A 17,359-nucleotide genomic window follows, 5' to 3' on the forward strand; every position below is an offset into this window, starting at 1 on the left:
GGCCTCAGGGGGTTGTATGTTACTAACCAGGCTGAAAGAGTTGCAGTGCTTAGGTGACCTGCAGAAAACTGGGCTTTGAGCAGTTGGGGAGAGATGTTCTGTTTAGGCAGCTCTGACTGCTCTAAATTTGAAGTGCATTGGTAGAAGTGAGTTGAAGGGAGAGCAGTTCCCATACTTTGATGAGGGCTGACTTTGAAGACAGCAGCTGTTTCACCAGGCCTGCAGTCCACACAGAGCTCCTGGACTAAACCCCATGCTCCTCACACCTTCTGTAGCATGGTCTTTGGTTCACATGCCTTAACATGCCTTCAGTTAGCTAGTTTTCAAGTTAAACTTTTGATTTGCCTGATGTTTCCCCCCTTTCAGATTTGATACTCTGGTTATGACAGCAGGGATTTTCCTCCCTCCTCAGGAGCACAGAGGCTAGAAGTGGCAGAGGTCATGAGAGGAACTAGCATTCTGCCCTGCTGAATTGCACTGCTTGTTTTATTGAAATTTCAATGAAGTGTCTTCTCCAGAGATGCTCAGATCTACAGAAAATGAAAGTTCCATATGTGTAATCAAACTCAAAATTTGAGCTTATTCTACAGCTATTCATCTATTCTACAGAAGGCTGAAATACATCTGTACTTAAAAGCTCTCTGTTTCTGCTGTTATACAACTGTGAGATAGGGTTTTTTTAGCACACGTACCATGTGACTGAAACATTTCATAAACTGGTGTTTTCTTTAACCAACAGTTACAGTTTTGTAGACAGCGCAGATAAATAAATAAAATAGGAAATTGTTCTTGTTATTTCAACAAGTATTTTAGATAGGATTTGACATTTGACTCATTTATAAAAGGAATAAAGTACAAGAAGTTTAAAAACAAAGAATAACCCATGAACTTCTCTTCTTGTGCTATTTTTCAGATGCATCTTTAAATCAACTTTTATTTCTTCTATGTTCTGTGATTAGCACACTTTTAATTTACCATCTTCTTCACTGCTTTTAGAGGAGATAAATACTTCAGGGACATTGGAGTTATATGAATTTGCCATAAATTATTTCAAGGCAAATGCTTGCCAAAACCTAGAAAAAGGAAAATACAATAATAGGGGTTTTTTCCCTTGGGTCACTCTGTGCACCTCAATTTATTTATCTGCTTTTAAAATAGAAGGTTTTCTTAATATTCATGTATAAAACTGAGCATTCATTTCAGTGATTCGTAGTTAACAATAATAAAAATCTACATGGACATTACATAATGTTTCCATTAAGTGTATTAGTGTAAGGATAGATTATTTCATTTTCTGTCAGTCTGTAAAGGTACTGTAGAATTATAAATAAAGCCAGCAAATTTTACTGTTTTTCATTTAAAGCTTTTATTCTGCTTAGCCTTACACTTTTACGTGGGCACATGGGTTTGGGACACACATTTTCGAAAGTGACAACTAATTTCAAGTATGTCTAGGAGGGTTTATGCCAACCTGAGATGCATTAAATTTGAAAAGGGGAATATCCTACAAAGTCTACACTTCTTGAAAGCTTTCGTGTAAGTAGTTTTGCTGAAATCAGGCAACAAATCAGTGGCAAAGTTTTTAAGTAGATCTAATGCCAATGTATTGCACCCTACTGCCAGAGTCTTGCCATTTCCAGAGCAGGAAATGTGAATGCCTAAAAGTAAGACCTTTTATTTGTATGCAGTCATTAGATATTTAAGTCTAGATCTAGACCCATAGATTTTAAAGCATTGAAAGAGCTATGGTTTGGATCTGCACAGCATCTAATAATATTTTTATATACAACAGGTGTTTGAAATGGATATTGCCAAACAGTTGCAAGCTTATGAAGTTGAATATCATGTGCTTCAGGATGAGCTTATAGATTCATCTTTAAATGACAATCAGAGACTGGATAAATTAGAAAAGGCAAACAGTAGCTTGCGCAAACAAAACTTTGATCTTCTGGAAGAATTGCAGGTACGATTTATATTTCATATTTAATTATCATTCTAATTTATAACCTCTTTAGAAGAGACTGTTCTACACCACAGTGTTTGGTCTAGTGACTTCAAAGGGTAGCCACTTTCAAGTTTTATTTAGTTTAGCCCTTAAAGTTTAATGCAGAAGAAATTCTGAGAGGGGGATGGATAGAGCATATACTTGTAGTTAGTGAAAACTTGATTCATTACACTATCTCTTCTCTTGAAATTAAAATCATAGCTGTAGAAGATAACTAAAAAGACGCCAAGTGCTTTTTTGACTTCATTTTTACATTTTCAGTCACTGCTTTATTTTACAGCATGGATAGTAGTCTACCAAAAATGGGAAAACTAATTCCAGTGTCACAATTTAGAGATACATTACAGATCGGATACATTGTCTGTAAAGACATACTTTTTATTACAATTGCAATGCATCACCAGATAATGTGGGTTTGTCAATGTTTTGCCCGCAAAGGCTGAACTTTTTAACCCACCATAAAGGGCAGTGAGCTCATCAGAAAGGCAAATACTTCCCTGAAAGCCAAGACCATGCAGTACTCTTGTCACCAACTGTTGTCCAGTGCTGAAACGTCCAAACAGATATTTGATGTTGTCAAAGTATCTCAACTGCAGATCTCACATGATGAGTTTGAACGATCTAACACTTTGTTTCCTCGTGAAGTAGAATGCCAATACGTGCAGCCTTTTGGAGGAGCATTTTTGGAATTTTTCAAGATTGCTCTAAACCCCCTCCTTCCTCTTTGCCTCCAAATTCATTGGACTCAATGTCGAGATGAAAAGAGGATGCAGCTAACAGGCTGAATTGTCTTTGCTTTGCAAAGCAACAAATGTGACCGGCCAAAAATGTCTCTCAACTTACCCACAGAGAAGCTTATCTTAACCTGCAGCTCTTTGGTATAAAATTTGCAGACTTGGTGGCTTTCTAATTTCATTACTTTACATTATATTCTGAGTTTAATTGTGAACTAACGAAAGCAATCAAGTTGAGACAGGGAAGTTTCTTGTTATAGACAAAATCATAGTTGTACTCTAAAGTGCATGGATTTAATAACATTCATACTTGCATTTAACTTTGCAATTTTTTGTAATTTTTTAAGTATTTTATATGTATTCATGTATCTCAAAAAAAAGTTTAAGGATGGTTTCAGTCATTAATGAATTTACTTTTTTTTCCCCTGTTCTGTCTTTTCTCCCCCTCCTTCTATCTTTTGACTTTAAAAGGTGGCTAATGGGAAAATCCAAAACCTTGAAGCTACAGTAGAGGTCTTATTGACCAGTGAAGGCAAACTGAAGCAGGCCATTCTCACTCTTGAGCAGGAGCGAGCAGCTTTGCTGAAAGCAGTGGAAGAGATGCAAAAAAAGATTGGTGATACAGATGGGAATCCTCTACTTACTAGACAAGAACATATGGATGCTGACTGACATGCACAGTTGGAATGGAGCAGAGAAGCTGAGCGAGAAACAAAGGGAAGAACAGAGTCTTTTTGTCATGATCCACAGGGATTTGACGTTGTCACCTTCATTGTACATGCCTTACTGTAGCAAAGCAAGATAGAGATGTGGTGGCTTCCCATGTCAGAGAAGCTTCTTTCTTGGGGAGAAGACTCTTTTCTTCTTAGTATGTAGAAATACTATGAAGAGTAAGATGCCACATAATAAATAATAAGCAGGAGAAACTTAATAGTTTACAGTCATACACAATACACTGTAAATAGGCTATGGATTCTTCAGTAAGTGCTTCTGAACCTAAGTGCTCTGGGTTTGTCACATTTTTTTGTTTTGTCTGGATCACCAGTGTGTTAAATAGCACATCCTTTAGAAGGTCCTTTGAAGAAATATGACAGTGTAAAACCTTTGCGTGGATGACTGTCCCATTGCAGCTATGCAGTGGAAACATTTATAGAGAGTTTTGTGATTGGACTTGAGATTTTTGACAGTGTAATTCCCCTACATCTTGACTGGGTTCTGTTAATTATGTTTATGCTTCAGAAAACTGCTTCCTTATGCTTGAAGGTGTCAACCCATTGGACTCCAGGGAGCTGGATTTTTATCAGATGTAACTATGCATAATTAGGGGGTTACCATCTGTTTTTATAAGTATGTTGGTTTAGTATATTTTTTTGTTTAACAGCCATTAATTTAGTGTATTGTTGTTTGGCATTATCTGATAAACATACTGTATATAATAACTGCATTATTCTTAACAAAATATATTGCCATTGAGTTGGTGAAGCCTGTGACTCTTGTAGCATCATCTGAGGATTTATATTCATACTTTTCAAGTTTCATCTTATTTATTTCTGATCTGCTGTGTGATGTAAGACATCTTTTTGCTGGGAAAGTAATGCTCATTGTCATTTTCCCTTTATTTGATACTCTGTGCCCACCCATCCTCTGAGAAATGTTCTTTAAGACTTTTTCTGAAGAAGTGGAGGCATTTCAAGAACTTCATACTGTGCCACATATGCTTAAAATGTTTTATAAACGGTATTGCAGTTCTGATTGGGACACCATTCTTTTTTGCAATGCATCTTTCAAGTAAGATTACATATATAAAAACCAATTCTCACTTTCCTTAATACAATGAAAGTAGTTTGCAAGCCAGTTAAAGCACCACTGTGCAATGATATCTATGAATACCCAGTTGTTTAGGTTTGCTTCAGAATTAAGAATAGTGCCAAGTTTTGTTCAGTCCCCAAGCACAGTTTATTAGGCATCAGTGTTTTGTTATGATGAAGATTGACCCAGGATATGATTTTTATATGTTTGGTTCTTGCAAATCCACGTGGTATTCACTCAGTATTGAAATTTCACATCAATCAGTTATTATTAATCCACTTAACCCTTAAGCTTGTTTTATTATTTGGAAATCCATAGTGAAGCTCATGCTTCATGTTTAAAATCTTGTCATAATGGACCTCATCCTGTTAGAGCACTCAGTAATGTTGCATTTTTACAGCATAGTGTCATAATTCATACATTGACTTCTTAACAAGAGCAATAAAAAAAATAATAATCCATGCCTACATCTATGTTTGTACGTTTTTTGACATTTAAAAACAAAAGCACAGTTGGTGGGGTGACAGTTCAGAATTGTGTAAGACAAAACTTTCCCTGAAAGAAAACCATCTGCAGTGGTTGTTAATTTTATATGTACAGATGGAAAATTCATTTGTACCCACAGAAAATTCAGCACCCTGGTACAGTGAAACAGTTACTTCTATATAGTCACAGAAGCGTAAAGTTGTTTGTTATCTGTTTACCACATTTGTGCATTCTGAGAACAGAGACTCTAGTTCTCATCTAAGTGCGCTTCTTTCTGGTATTCCACAAGTTCTCAATAAAAGGCTTTGGACTAGATTTTGGAGGAAAGTAATATCACTTACCCAGTTCCCAACTTTGGAAAAGCTCGGGGCTTTTCCCCCCAGAAGTATGAAAAAGAAGTAATAGAGCCCAGAGCTAGTCCCAGATACTTGATACTCCAACTATACTATTAGCTAAGCACCTGAAGAATGTGTAAAATTAGATCTGCTATTGTCTGAGTGCCAGGAATTGTCATCACATACCATCTTCTCTTTGAACAGTAATTTTGGATTCAGAGAATATTTAAAAAAAAAAAGCTTCCAAATCCATACACTAGATCCCTCAGCAGAAATTGCAAATGAACCACTCCTGGAAGATCAAAATTGAAATAATCAACTTTTTCTCCATATCATTTCTCCAGATAAAAATCCCCAGCAGTGATGGTTAGTTTTTGAAGAAAAGAAAAAACAGAGAAGGAAGAAGGAAGGAGTTCACTGGTATGTGCAACCTAGGCTTCCAAAGGTGCATGGCAAAGGCAGCAAGGGGTGCAGTGTGAGCGTGGTAGTGAATGACCTGGGTGCAAGCAGTCTAGAGAAAGGTTAGCCTGAAATGTGGAAAAAACTAATGTTGGCATGTGTAACAAGAAAAAGGCAGCTCCTCTGAAACCATAGCAGTGATGAACAGCATTGCGTAGCTGGAGGACCTGATGTGGTGTGCTGTGGTCACCTGCTTCTGCTTTGATTTCCTTCAAACTAGTTAGTGCAAGTGGTAGTTTGTGATAGGTTACCTGGAACTCCCTTTTGCCCTGTTGTCTGTTTCCAGAGATAGTTGCTTAATACAGAATCTGAGAAGGATGATACAGTGCCTATCGTGGGAAGGTCAAAGCACTTTCATAAAGCCACAAATTCCCTTGTTTAGAGTGAAAATTGAGTCACAAAGATGTGTAATGACTTGCATCAAATATTTCAGTTTTCACTGGTTGCTGAAGTCCTGATCTTCTAAGTCATGTCAAGCTGTCTTACTGGTTGCCTGATAGATTGCTCCAGAAGGCCTGTAACATGTACTTAGTATGTCAGACAATGCTCTGCTGAAACAATATGAAATGGGAAATGCAGCCACTGGAACCTTGTCCTTTACTGACAGCTATTCCTTCCTCCCAACTCAAATGTTCTCAGTCCTACTAAAACATGTTGTGTCCTTACCAGGTACCTCCTCTGCAGGTACCTTGTACCCACGACTTCTTGCCTGACATGCTGGAGTAGAAACACTGCCTGCACTGGGGAGCAGAGACTGCAGTATAGCATCACCAGTCAACCAATTTGATTTTTTTTCAAACATAATAATCTGATAAGAGTTGTTATCACTTAGGGCTAAGTTACAAAACTGCAGCTAGTAGGACTCTGAATGAAGGACAGTAATCTATGCATAGCAGAGAAGACAACATAGCTGGTGCTTTTTCTCTCTTGGGATCATAGTCCACCATTCAGCAGAGCAAGGAGCTGAATCCAATTTTTTTTACTTCAGGTTGACCACAGTAGGTGCTGCAACTCCACTGTAATAAAACAGCTTGGTATGTCAACAGGGCCGAGTATACTGCTTCTTAGCCAAGTCAAGTGGGATAGTGTCAGTGCCCTAAATGCATTCCCCTCTCTCCTGGAGATTTGGCTGCTTAATTCCCTCTCTCCTGGAGAATTGGCTGCTTAATTAGATAATGCAGACAACTAGTTTTGAGGCACTTCAGACCTCCAGTAGCTTTGGGCCTCCATGTCTGCTGGCCTTGCAGCCACTCACTAAAAAGCTTGAAGAAACCAGGTGCTTCTCAAGCTGCCACCATCTTTTCAGAGATGCATTTAACCTGAATCTGTTGTGCTTGGTCCTGGCCTGAGCCATGTTGCAACCACACTTGCATCTGGCCATGTATCCTTGTCGATCCTGACCATGGTTTCTGGCTTGAGCTCAGTCTTGGTTGGTGACCTGAACTGTTAACCTGCTTTGCCTGTCTTTTTTGGGTATTGTGGGACATGGCCCCTGTCAGTAAGTTGGCCCCTTGCCTGCCTGCCTGCCTGTCACCCTCAGCTCCTGGCTCACTGTCCTCTTTCAGAGCAATGCTTGCCCTTGCTGCTCCCCGACACCCAGCCCCATAGCACAGCTCAGGTTACGTTTCTACACTGCTGCTGATTGTGGTGCTGGGCTGGTCAGAGCTTGTTTAGGTGTCTCTGCATGCCACTGCTTTTCCCTGAACAAGCAACTGGTTCTCTTAGCACCTGCTTAGAGTCGCTCTGTGGAGCACAGCCCTTAACTAGTCTCTCATCTATTTCAAAATACTGTGTTCATGTTTTTTCCACTTCAAACAGTGCACCATATTTGCAGACAAAATTTTGGTGTTGATGACACCAAAAAAGTGCCTGAAATTAAAAGAATACATTTTGACTACAGCTGGATTATTGCCATGATTGCTTGAGGCACCTTAGATCGTTGCACAGTATTTATATGGTGTGAAGTAATTTTTCTTTAACGGAGCTTTACAGAAACAGGTATGTGGGAGGGAGAAGAACTCTGGCAGCCAGGCCAACCATCAGGAGCGCAACCCAGGCATTGCCTTTGGAAGACATGTGTGGCTTGCACCCACTAAGTTTTACATAACCTAAATTAGGGTGGATCACTGGGTACTCATTTGCTCAGTTGCCAGCAAATGTTCCTTTCATCTAGACAAAGCTGAGGCTGCAAGAATTCAGTGCCTCAAAGTAGGCCTTTTCAGCATAACCTAAAGCAATTCACTAAGTGCTTTATTATGTAAAAGACTTTAGTATAAATGGATTTTTCCTTCTGTCTAATTGTATCATATATTTCCATGGTCTTAGAAAGGCGTTGGGGCTGTAGATGCTGAAAGATGATGAAACTCCTCTTGGAGAGAGAACAGAGATGATTCAAATAGGGCTTCTAGAGAAGCTTGTACTAGCTCCCTGTCCCTGACTTTTCTTATGTACCATTTCAGAACCAAAGAGATTTTAGGAAAATTTCATGACATTTCTCTTTTGATTAGGAATAAAATGACTGACAAAGATGTTCTGACAACAGACATTGGTCCTAGGCTCAACCAGGTGCCTACTTCTTTCTGTCGCTGTCTAGCACTCTTCCATAATACTTTTCCTTTTGTTAACATTTCACACTAGACTGCTTGTCTACAAAGGAGATAGAAATACATTTTCACTTTGTAGCTAAAAGCAGAATATGATAATTACCTTTTGTATCTGTCTGTTCCTCTGTTACTAATGAGACAGTGAGTTTCCATTATTTGCAAGTCAGTCAAATCAAGATGGTCCACAGGAAAAAAAAGTCTTCTTGCTACAATTTGGTTCCTCCTACTTCTCTTGAAGTAGGGGGGGGGGGGGGGGACTGGGGTGGCCAAAGGTTGACTCTTTAACTAAGAAGTTTCAAGTTCTGTTTTCTCACATTTTTTTTATAAGCTGTTACAAGATGAGCGAATACGAATAACACTACTGTATATAGTCCTTTTTCCTCTTGTATACAGTCTTTTTTCCATGTTTCCAACATCTGATGCTTTGGATGTTGTGGGGTCTGTAGATAGTGAAATATCTTGCAATGTCAAAAATTTGGAATTGCCAAAGCAACAGTTGACTTAAAGAGCATTTCTTTCATGTGCTAGTTAAGATGAGCTGAGTAGCTTGAAGAGTCAGCCACTGACTGAGAATTTGAGCTCATGAAGCAATAGATTCTTGATGGGATTAGTGTTACATGTGCATCTTCCCAGCTCATTACTTGCAGTTTTCTCTTAGGGCATATCACAAAAAAATCTCATTGCAAAACAAACAAAACCTGAAATATGGTCGCTGTTTAGTATTTAATGGCCTGATAACACCAATTGTGTCTAGTATTTTTTGGTTAGAAATCTCAAATAGTGGTTTCAGTGGTTAGAAACTGAGGTAACAGACAGATACAGAGGAACAGTGAACCTTGCAATTGGCCAAATAGCAATATAATTAGTATGTAAGTAAGGAATAATTCTAGATTCTTTGAAGTGCATTCTATACAGTAAACTTGTCAAGCAAGTTGTTAATAGACATTATGCTCATTTTGAGAGAAGGAAAAACCAAGATGCTTATTAAAAATGGAAAGAGATGGACTGTTAAGAGGATAATATGTAGAGCCAGATAGGATAAAGCCATGACATTTTCAAGACCTGCAGTAGGATGTCTGACATACCTTTAAGAGCTGTGAGTGCAAACATCCATCAAACTGAGAGGCAATACAAATCTGAGCATAGTGAAATAATCTGGATAAGCCTCAGAAAACCTTCAGGGTTTTTTGCGGTTCATGATGGAGTTCATAAAGGCAGGGTTTAGTGCAAGCAAGGTTTTTCTGATGAAGAAAATATGCTGGTTTTTTCAAACAGTGGAGATAGTCAAGTAAGACCTGATTACATAACATAGTTATCTGGTCAGAAAAGGTTGCTTCCTGCTAGGATGGAAAATAAATCAAGACTTTTTAATACAAAAATATCCCCCAAGAGCTTCTGGCATATCTCTGGGATGCACTGGCATCTTCGTCTTGCTGATGTTCCAATAGTACCTAAAAATCTCAATCAAATAACAATTTAAATAGCTGCTTCCAGTCACAGATACTTGCAATATGTAACCTGGCTGGAACTGATGAAGGCAGTCCTTGATGCTGGTCTATTATCATAAAGCCCCTGCTGGGAACATTTTTTGGTAATACCTGTCACCTTATCTTACCTTTAACAAGAGAAAGTTATCTGCTCACAAAATCTGGATTTTATTGTTTGACTGTCAAGTTTGTGACCTTAACTTCATTATTTGGCGTTAAACTGCTAAACCACATCAACAGAGTAGAATGCACTGAAGTTGCAGGAAAACAAGAAAAAGGATGGCAAGACAGAACATATGTAGGTGGTTTACTTTGCTTGTACAGAAATTATAGCTGCAGAAACTGCAGGTGGCTCACTTGGCTCCTGCAGGATTTAATGGGATAGTGTGATGGAGTCATATATAACTACTGACTTTAATGTTGCTGCAGGCTAGTTTAGATGCTGGTTGGTGTGAAAGGTGCCATAGCAAACCATTATCCATGCTCTGGTAGCTGCAAGTTCCATATGGGTTAGGAAGAATAAGTCAGTGTTAGCCTAAATCAGGCACGCATAAAGAACTTCTTCTATCCTCAGAACATCTTTAGGCATCCGAAATTATTAACATTTGTTTAAAACAAACAAACCAACAAAGGCAACATTTAATATTGTCTCATAATTTGTTCCAGCATCTCAATTCCAGAAAGGAGTACCATTTTAACTGGGGCAGATGTTTACAAGACATTACTAAATAGGTACAGATTAAGGCAACAGTTGCTTAAAATTGTGGACAAATGAAGGACTATATATTTGGACATTTGAGGGGAGCTGTGTTAATTATTATTTGCTGAGTGTGTGTCGCAAGTACAGTAAATTCTTGTTTCTCCTTTTTAAAAACTTCATGCCTCAACAAAAGATAAAAACTTCCATTGTCAGCTTTTGCTTAAAAAAGAAGCAGGAAGTTCTATGATTAAAGGAACATGAGTGTATGTAAGAGAAGGAGGAAATGAGAGTTTCAGAAGCAAAGAGCTGACAGCAGGGATTTACGCAAACCTTTTATGTGACCTCCAGAGAGATCCCAGTGAAAAACATGCAACAGCTCACTGCTCTGGCCTGCAAATTTCAGAAATTTTTAGTCCCTGTAGTGACTAAAAATTCTCTCAGAGAGAAGGTTACAGTATAGTTTCCCTTGAAAGCCTCCTCTGTATTCCCCTCCCACCAGCTACTCTATCTTGCAATATAAAGATAGGACATGCACACAACACAGACACAAGCCAAAACATCTGCAACCTCTGTTGTCTGTTACTTAACCGCTATGTCCTGATGAGCCAACCAGACAAGAGGAAAAACTGACATCACTGGGGACTAAGGTACTTTCTTCAGATGTGAGGTCCACAAGAGTGACCTGCTCTGTTCTGACTCCAGTCCTGTGAATTTTGGTGAAGCGTATCTTCTGGAAAACTAGCAGGTGTCAAGAGATGATGACTCTTCCACTTTCCACGACAGTGTTATCTAGTAGAGGTCAAACAGGAATGAAACTCTGAAGACCCGAGAGAGTCAACAGATTTCTGGGTTTTTGTTGTTCAGGCAGATCAACCATGGGAATAGAATTCTTAAATGATTTTATGTTTTCTCCCACAAATTACAAACTATGGTTTCTGGCCAGAAGTTGTTGGTACTGCCAGCCCTCTCAGCTGTACTAAGGGAACCAAGGGCATAGGCAGTCTGCAAGCTTTTATGTCAGGATGTTGCTTTTTCAGTCGTTGACTGAAGGATATGTGTTGGGCTATGTACCATTCCCAATGCATGGTTTCAAATTCAGGTCCTCCCTTCAGTTCCTGATCTTTGGCTATTTTTTGAGGCGTGTATCCACAATTCCCTAAAGGCAGATTTAAAACAAGCTGTCTGTGATCTGAGATATACTGAACCATCCAAATGAGGTAGTTCATTTTACCCAGAATGCACACCTTATCCCTCTGCTTCTTAGCCAAGTTTATTAGTTTGGGCTCAGTGCAGTCCCAAACTCGAGCAGTTGTGTGATTCCCAGTTTGGAGTTAGCCTCCAAACTCCAGCAAGCTTGGAGTGCAGAAAGAGCTCACTCGTCAACCTACACTACTGCATGCTGATATACCTTTGAGTGTTTTCAGGTCAACTTCAACACTTCTCTTCATTTAAGTGCAATGAGTATGCAGGCGGCGTGAAGCATTTGTCCAGCCCCTGACTATACATGTTGTAGGCTTCTGTACCACTTTCCATTTTTCCGTAATTGTTGGAAGACAGGCACAGAAACTGTACATCATGGTACATTGGTGGTCTTCTCCATGCTCCTGGTTGCATGTTTGTAGATGATATTAGATCTTGTTTCAGCCCACCCTGGGAACTCATGTTAAATTTGTTGGCAATGGCCACAGCTCCTGAAGCCTTTTCAGTCATTTTCTATCATCCAGATGTTTATTCTGTAGCATAGATTATTCGTTTCCGACTGTGTAACTTCCACTGCATTAAAACATTTGATTTTCTTAGGACAGCATACCATTATAGGATTCAAGACCAGTCAGAATCCTTCCTAAGCTTGTATCTTCTAAAAGACCACCTGTGGAGAAAAACTTCTATAACTGCATTTCTTTTCCCCCTATGGAAGTCTGCAAAATTCACGGAAATTTCCTGTCTGGAATTATGTACATCATGACCACTCAGCTTCCCCTCTTTCCAGTCCCCACTGCTACATAGGTGGGCAAGGCACTGGACTGAGACTGGATTGTGGTTGAATTTTTTAAAGGTAGGAACAACATTTAAAAGCAAGCAACTCTGAAGTTGTCAACTCTGCTCATTTACCAAGCCCCTGGACATTCAGATACTTACATTCTTCCTGAATACCAAATTGGCCTAATTTGGAAATAAAAAAAGCAGTTATGAGTCTCACTGGAGGTTAGATGGAATTCTGAAAAGATGTACTGCATATTCCACAAAGAAAAGGCCAAGCTCATTCCCTTGCCTTAATTCATTTGGCCATTTTTCCTATTTTCTGCCTGTAACGAAAGAACTTTTTCCTGTTCTCTTCAACCATCGTTTGAAAAGGATTGTAAAACTTCAGACAATTCACCTGGCTATGTAGCCATTGGTGTTACTGGAGGAGATTTAAAAAGTAAACTGCTGTCATACACAGACTCATCACAAAAATCAGGCTGATTATCATATAGGCTTACCCCAGGCAGATGGTAACAATCTTCTAATTACAAATTTCAAGGACTTTCTGTCTCTCAGATCTAGCATGTTCTGTCTGTATAAGAGAAGAAACATCAACATTTTGAAGTACTACCCTGCTGCAACTTATCAGGAAGGGAAGAAATTTGATTTTAAAAAAGAAAACTCAGAAAACTTTTGGCACGTATTTTGTTGTCTCATTTTACTTTCCTTTTAATGGCTCATATTAAAGGATCCAAATTTATCCCCAAGGCAGAATTTAATCATCTATTCCAACTAGAACAGGATGGATCCTACCTCAGATAACAAAATGCCTCTGAGGGAGGGGCTCCTTTGTTGTTGCTGGGTTATTTTTTAACGTGTTTATTACCCTTGGAGTTTAAGACCCGAGCTGGTAATCTCCAAAGCAAAGCAGCTACTGTGATCCCAAGCAAAGGAGGTGCTCTGACACTGTTATCCAGTATTGTGCAACTGCTGTGTACTGTGCTGCGCAGAACACTTCCATCTCCTCCAGACATCAACTTCCACGAGATGTAGTCTTTCTAAGTGATACCAGCAGTTGTACAGAACAACCAGGAGAGTAGAGGAGCTGAACCAAGTTCTCAGTATGGCTTTTCTCACATGTGCATGTTGCTCTAGGAAGACACCTTTTGCAAGTGAAAACGTGGCCCTCATCATGGGTAAGTTTAAAAGCACTGACTGGCCTTGATTTTTCTATCAAACTTTCTACTTGGACATTTGAGCACTGTATAAAGTTAATATCCCCAGAGGATGATGTGTTTTCCTAACAATTAACTTTTGCCTAAATCAGAGGGGTGTAGGCCACAGGGGATTGACAAGCTAGCCAAGTCCAGAACTGCAAACTAGTTTAAGCTACAATGCTGAAGTAAATGTGGCAATCAGGAAAAAAGCATGGTAGGTCAGGACAACACAGATGAGACCAGACAGACTATGTGTCCTGCACATTCCTAGTGCTCTGCTTCACTGTGGAGACCCCAGCGAATGCTGTACCAAAGGCTGTGCAGGGGAAACAACAAGTGGAATATGGTAGAGGAACCTGACAAATCGAGCATCAGAGAGAAAGTATAGAAAGGGGAGGGTGGAGGTGCAGAAAACAAAACCCTGTAACCAGCAGTCCTGTCCACTGCTGCTGGCTGACTGATTGTCACCTTCTGTCCTGCACATGTGAAAGTGCTGCACAGTGTTTGACACCAGAGAGATTAAACCTCCTGCATGCAAGGGGATAGACACAGGAAAGACAGCTGGTGAGGCCTAATGAAGTTTCCAGAAAAAGCCACACGTCTGAGTCTGCCTCAGGATTTCCATTTACACCATCCTGAAAGATAAGACTTTGGGTTTGGTTTGTATTGATTAAATTCAGGCTCTAATTTTACATAACTCATAGAGAGAGAGTAATTGCATTTTGTTGTCTTTTCCAGATAGAGATTTAGCTGCTTTGTCAGAGTGAGTATTCTTTTATTGATTTCCTGCATTTACCGTGGTTTTAATATTACTGATCTACAGTATGACTCAAAGACTCTTTTACTCCTCTGTTAAGGAATCAGCTAACTTCAACATTTTCAAAATTAACATTTAATTGACTTCCTAATTCTGCATTTGTGCAACAGAGTCACACAGTGTGTATTTCTGCATTAAGGAATTCACATCAGTGCCGGATCATGTTCTCCACTAGATGGTAATGTTGTTTCAGATGGTTTGTGTTGAAAGGAGCTTCTCTGCCAATGACTCCAAAAGAAAGTGAAAGCCATGAGATTTATCCAAGAAATTTCCTTTGGATTATTTGGAGAAGAAAATACTTTCCATTTATTAGAGGCTCATTTTTGTTTTGAAAAGGTTTTGATGAAAACTTTGTATGTACTGTAATTATTAGGATCATGGAAGTCTTAGTTAATGAAACAAGTTTGAAGAAGTCTGGAAACAACAAATTAATTAACAGAGAATGCAGAAGACAAGCAGAGTGATCTCTGCTTTATGCTATCTGATACCCATCGTTGTTGCTGAGTGACTCAAAATCCTTCAGTTGTTTTTAGCCACGGTTTTGCTGGGAAGTAGAAAAGTACTATTCTCCTCCTCCTTTTATGGCAAAGGAGACAGAGAAGCAAAAAACCCTTTGTACAATGGTACTAGAAAACCTCACTAGCTGCATGGGGACATGGGGCAAACCAGCAGCTGTGCTCCTCTTCACCTGCTCCCCATGGCTCAGCTGGGCCAGACTGGCATATTCAGCTAAAGCCCGGACCTCGATGTACATGCAGTGGAGGCTGTGGGCAGGCCCTGCAGCCTGTCACAGCCCCACTCACAGGTCCCCACGGCTCTCTGCAGTGCTGGTGGTGCTGCTACAGGAGAGATAGAGGGTGGCACTGCCTGGTAGCTTGTAGTAAAGTGAGTCCACTGCAGTAAAAAACAGATCAGGGAACAGGTACATTACTATTCACAGTGAATGTGGGCTGCAGCTAAGACCAAAGAGCAGCCCTTGTCACACTAACATAATTTAATTTATTTTAATTCAGCAAAACACAACCACTATGAAACAAAAAGGCACCAGCTTGTCCCACAAGGAGAAACACAATGCAATCAAACAGCTGCAAGCTTGCTCCCAGGCAGTATCTCAGGCCAGTGCAGCTCTGGAAAATGTTTTAATAAGTCTTTAAATAGCATGTAGCATTAAAGCCAAATACAGTTTTCACCTTAGAAACCTAACATTTCTAGCTTCTCTTTTAGGTTTTATCATGAAATTCAATTGAATCCTTAACATTAAATTTTACCACAATGTGCTGACAGATCTAAACTGATATATTACAAATACTAACCTAAAATTAGCTCAGTCTGTTTTTTATAGGTGATCCAGCAATGTTACAAATCAAAAGCAAATTTATGCTGTTTGCAAACAATAACATGCTCTCCACTGACTCTGTCTGAGAACGTCATCATTTAACTTAGGTCAAGTAGGAGAGTCCTTGTCAACACTGGATCCTCTGATCACATGAGACTCAATTACTTATACTTCAAAGTTCATCCATGCTAGTTTTATTTTTAGTAATAAAGTGAAGTTTAAAAAAAGATACTTCACCTTTCACTTGGAACAAGAGAGTAAGAAAGATACCACCAGGGAAAATTCAACAGAGATTCAATTTAAAGTAAAAATTCCTAATTTTAATAGTTCTGCAATATGATCCTATTACTTGTTGTTAAAGGATTATTCAGGCCTTGGCTACAGAGATGGTTATGGCTGTATTATTTCCAGTTATGGAAAGGCACCATTTGGATTGAGAGAGGAAAAGCTAATGCTTCAGCTTCAAGTTTGGGTTAGTATTCCTTATTTTTTGCCATGGGAATATGGATAACTGCTGGTTTTGCTTTTAATCAGAGAAACAGGTTTATCCCACTCTCAAAAGACATGAGATGAATCTCACACTCAGAGAAGTCTTTGCAGGCACTTCAGAGGGCACTGTCCTGTTGCCAATTGCTGTGCCCCTGCCTTATCTAGAGAGGCAAAATGAGAGGTAATAGTTTTAATCAGAGCTAACACATCTGATGTCCTTTGGGCTCAGATTGTATTCATCTGTCCAGACAGGAAGCTGCAACATTGGAACTGAATTAAGTTAGGCATCCCATGCACACCACTGGTTACCCTGAATGCTTATTTTGGCCCACCCACCAAAGCCACCTTCTCATGACTGTATTTATTTCAGTCTCCAACTGAGTAGCAACCACACAAGTCAGAAGGACCTTAGTTTAAAAAGGCAAAGGTGTTGTTAATTCTAAAGACGTTAAATGGTGCTGTCTCTGCAAAAACTGCCACTGGTTTCTACTGGAGTATTGTTTCAGAAAGGAGTAAGTGCAGACCTCAAGGCTAAGACCAGCTTTGCCTGAGAAGGAGGATGAATCCATCCTGGTTATTCAGTTACTGCCACATCCCAGCATATATTTTGATTTTATCACAGTCTTCTGTCACAAAAGAGCTACTCTAAAGCTTAACAAGATAATTTAAAATTCATATTATATTGTTATGACCCTTACAACACTCTTGAGCCTCAAGCTACATAGAGAGGTAGTTACTTCACGTTGCAGATCACCTGGACACAGAGAGAGAGCAGCCTGTCTGACACTCTTTGCAGAACAAGCCCTTAGAAAATCCTCTGAGCCACCTGTCTTCTACACACAATACAAATTTCTGTCCATACTTGGTGACGGCTCAGTAACCCACAAGGCCTATTCAACATTACACAATGTGTGTGC

The 17,359-nt window shown here is 39.4% G+C and overlaps 1 protein-coding gene across 12 annotated transcripts in view; it reads left to right on the plus strand.

Annotated features, from left to right (window-relative positions):
* TBC1D1 (TBC1 domain family member 1) overlaps positions 1-14,405 on the plus strand; it is a 110,348-nt gene extending 95,943 nt beyond the window's left edge. For 11 of the 12 annotated variants that reach the window (XM_027642773.1, XM_027642778.1, XM_027642779.1 and 8 more), the window contains 2 exons: positions 1,793-1,963; positions 3,211-4,548. In XM_027642773.1, the coding sequence (XP_027498574.1) occupies positions 1,793-1,963; positions 3,211-3,411 (372 nt within the window). In that variant the 3' untranslated portion in view covers positions 3,412-4,548. Of the gene's footprint in view, positions 1-1,792; positions 1,964-3,210; positions 4,549-14,393 lie in introns of those variants that run through there. The other variant, XR_003527572.1, reaches the window with a different exon arrangement.
* Positions 14,406-17,359: the final 2,954 nt, after the last annotated feature.

This window comes from Corapipo altera, unplaced genomic scaffold (genome assembly GCF_003945725.1).
Source record: "Corapipo altera isolate COAL_440 unplaced genomic scaffold, ASM394572v1 22, whole genome shotgun sequence".
In the NCBI taxonomy this organism is placed as follows: Eukaryota; Metazoa; Chordata; class Aves; order Passeriformes; family Pipridae; genus Corapipo; species Corapipo altera.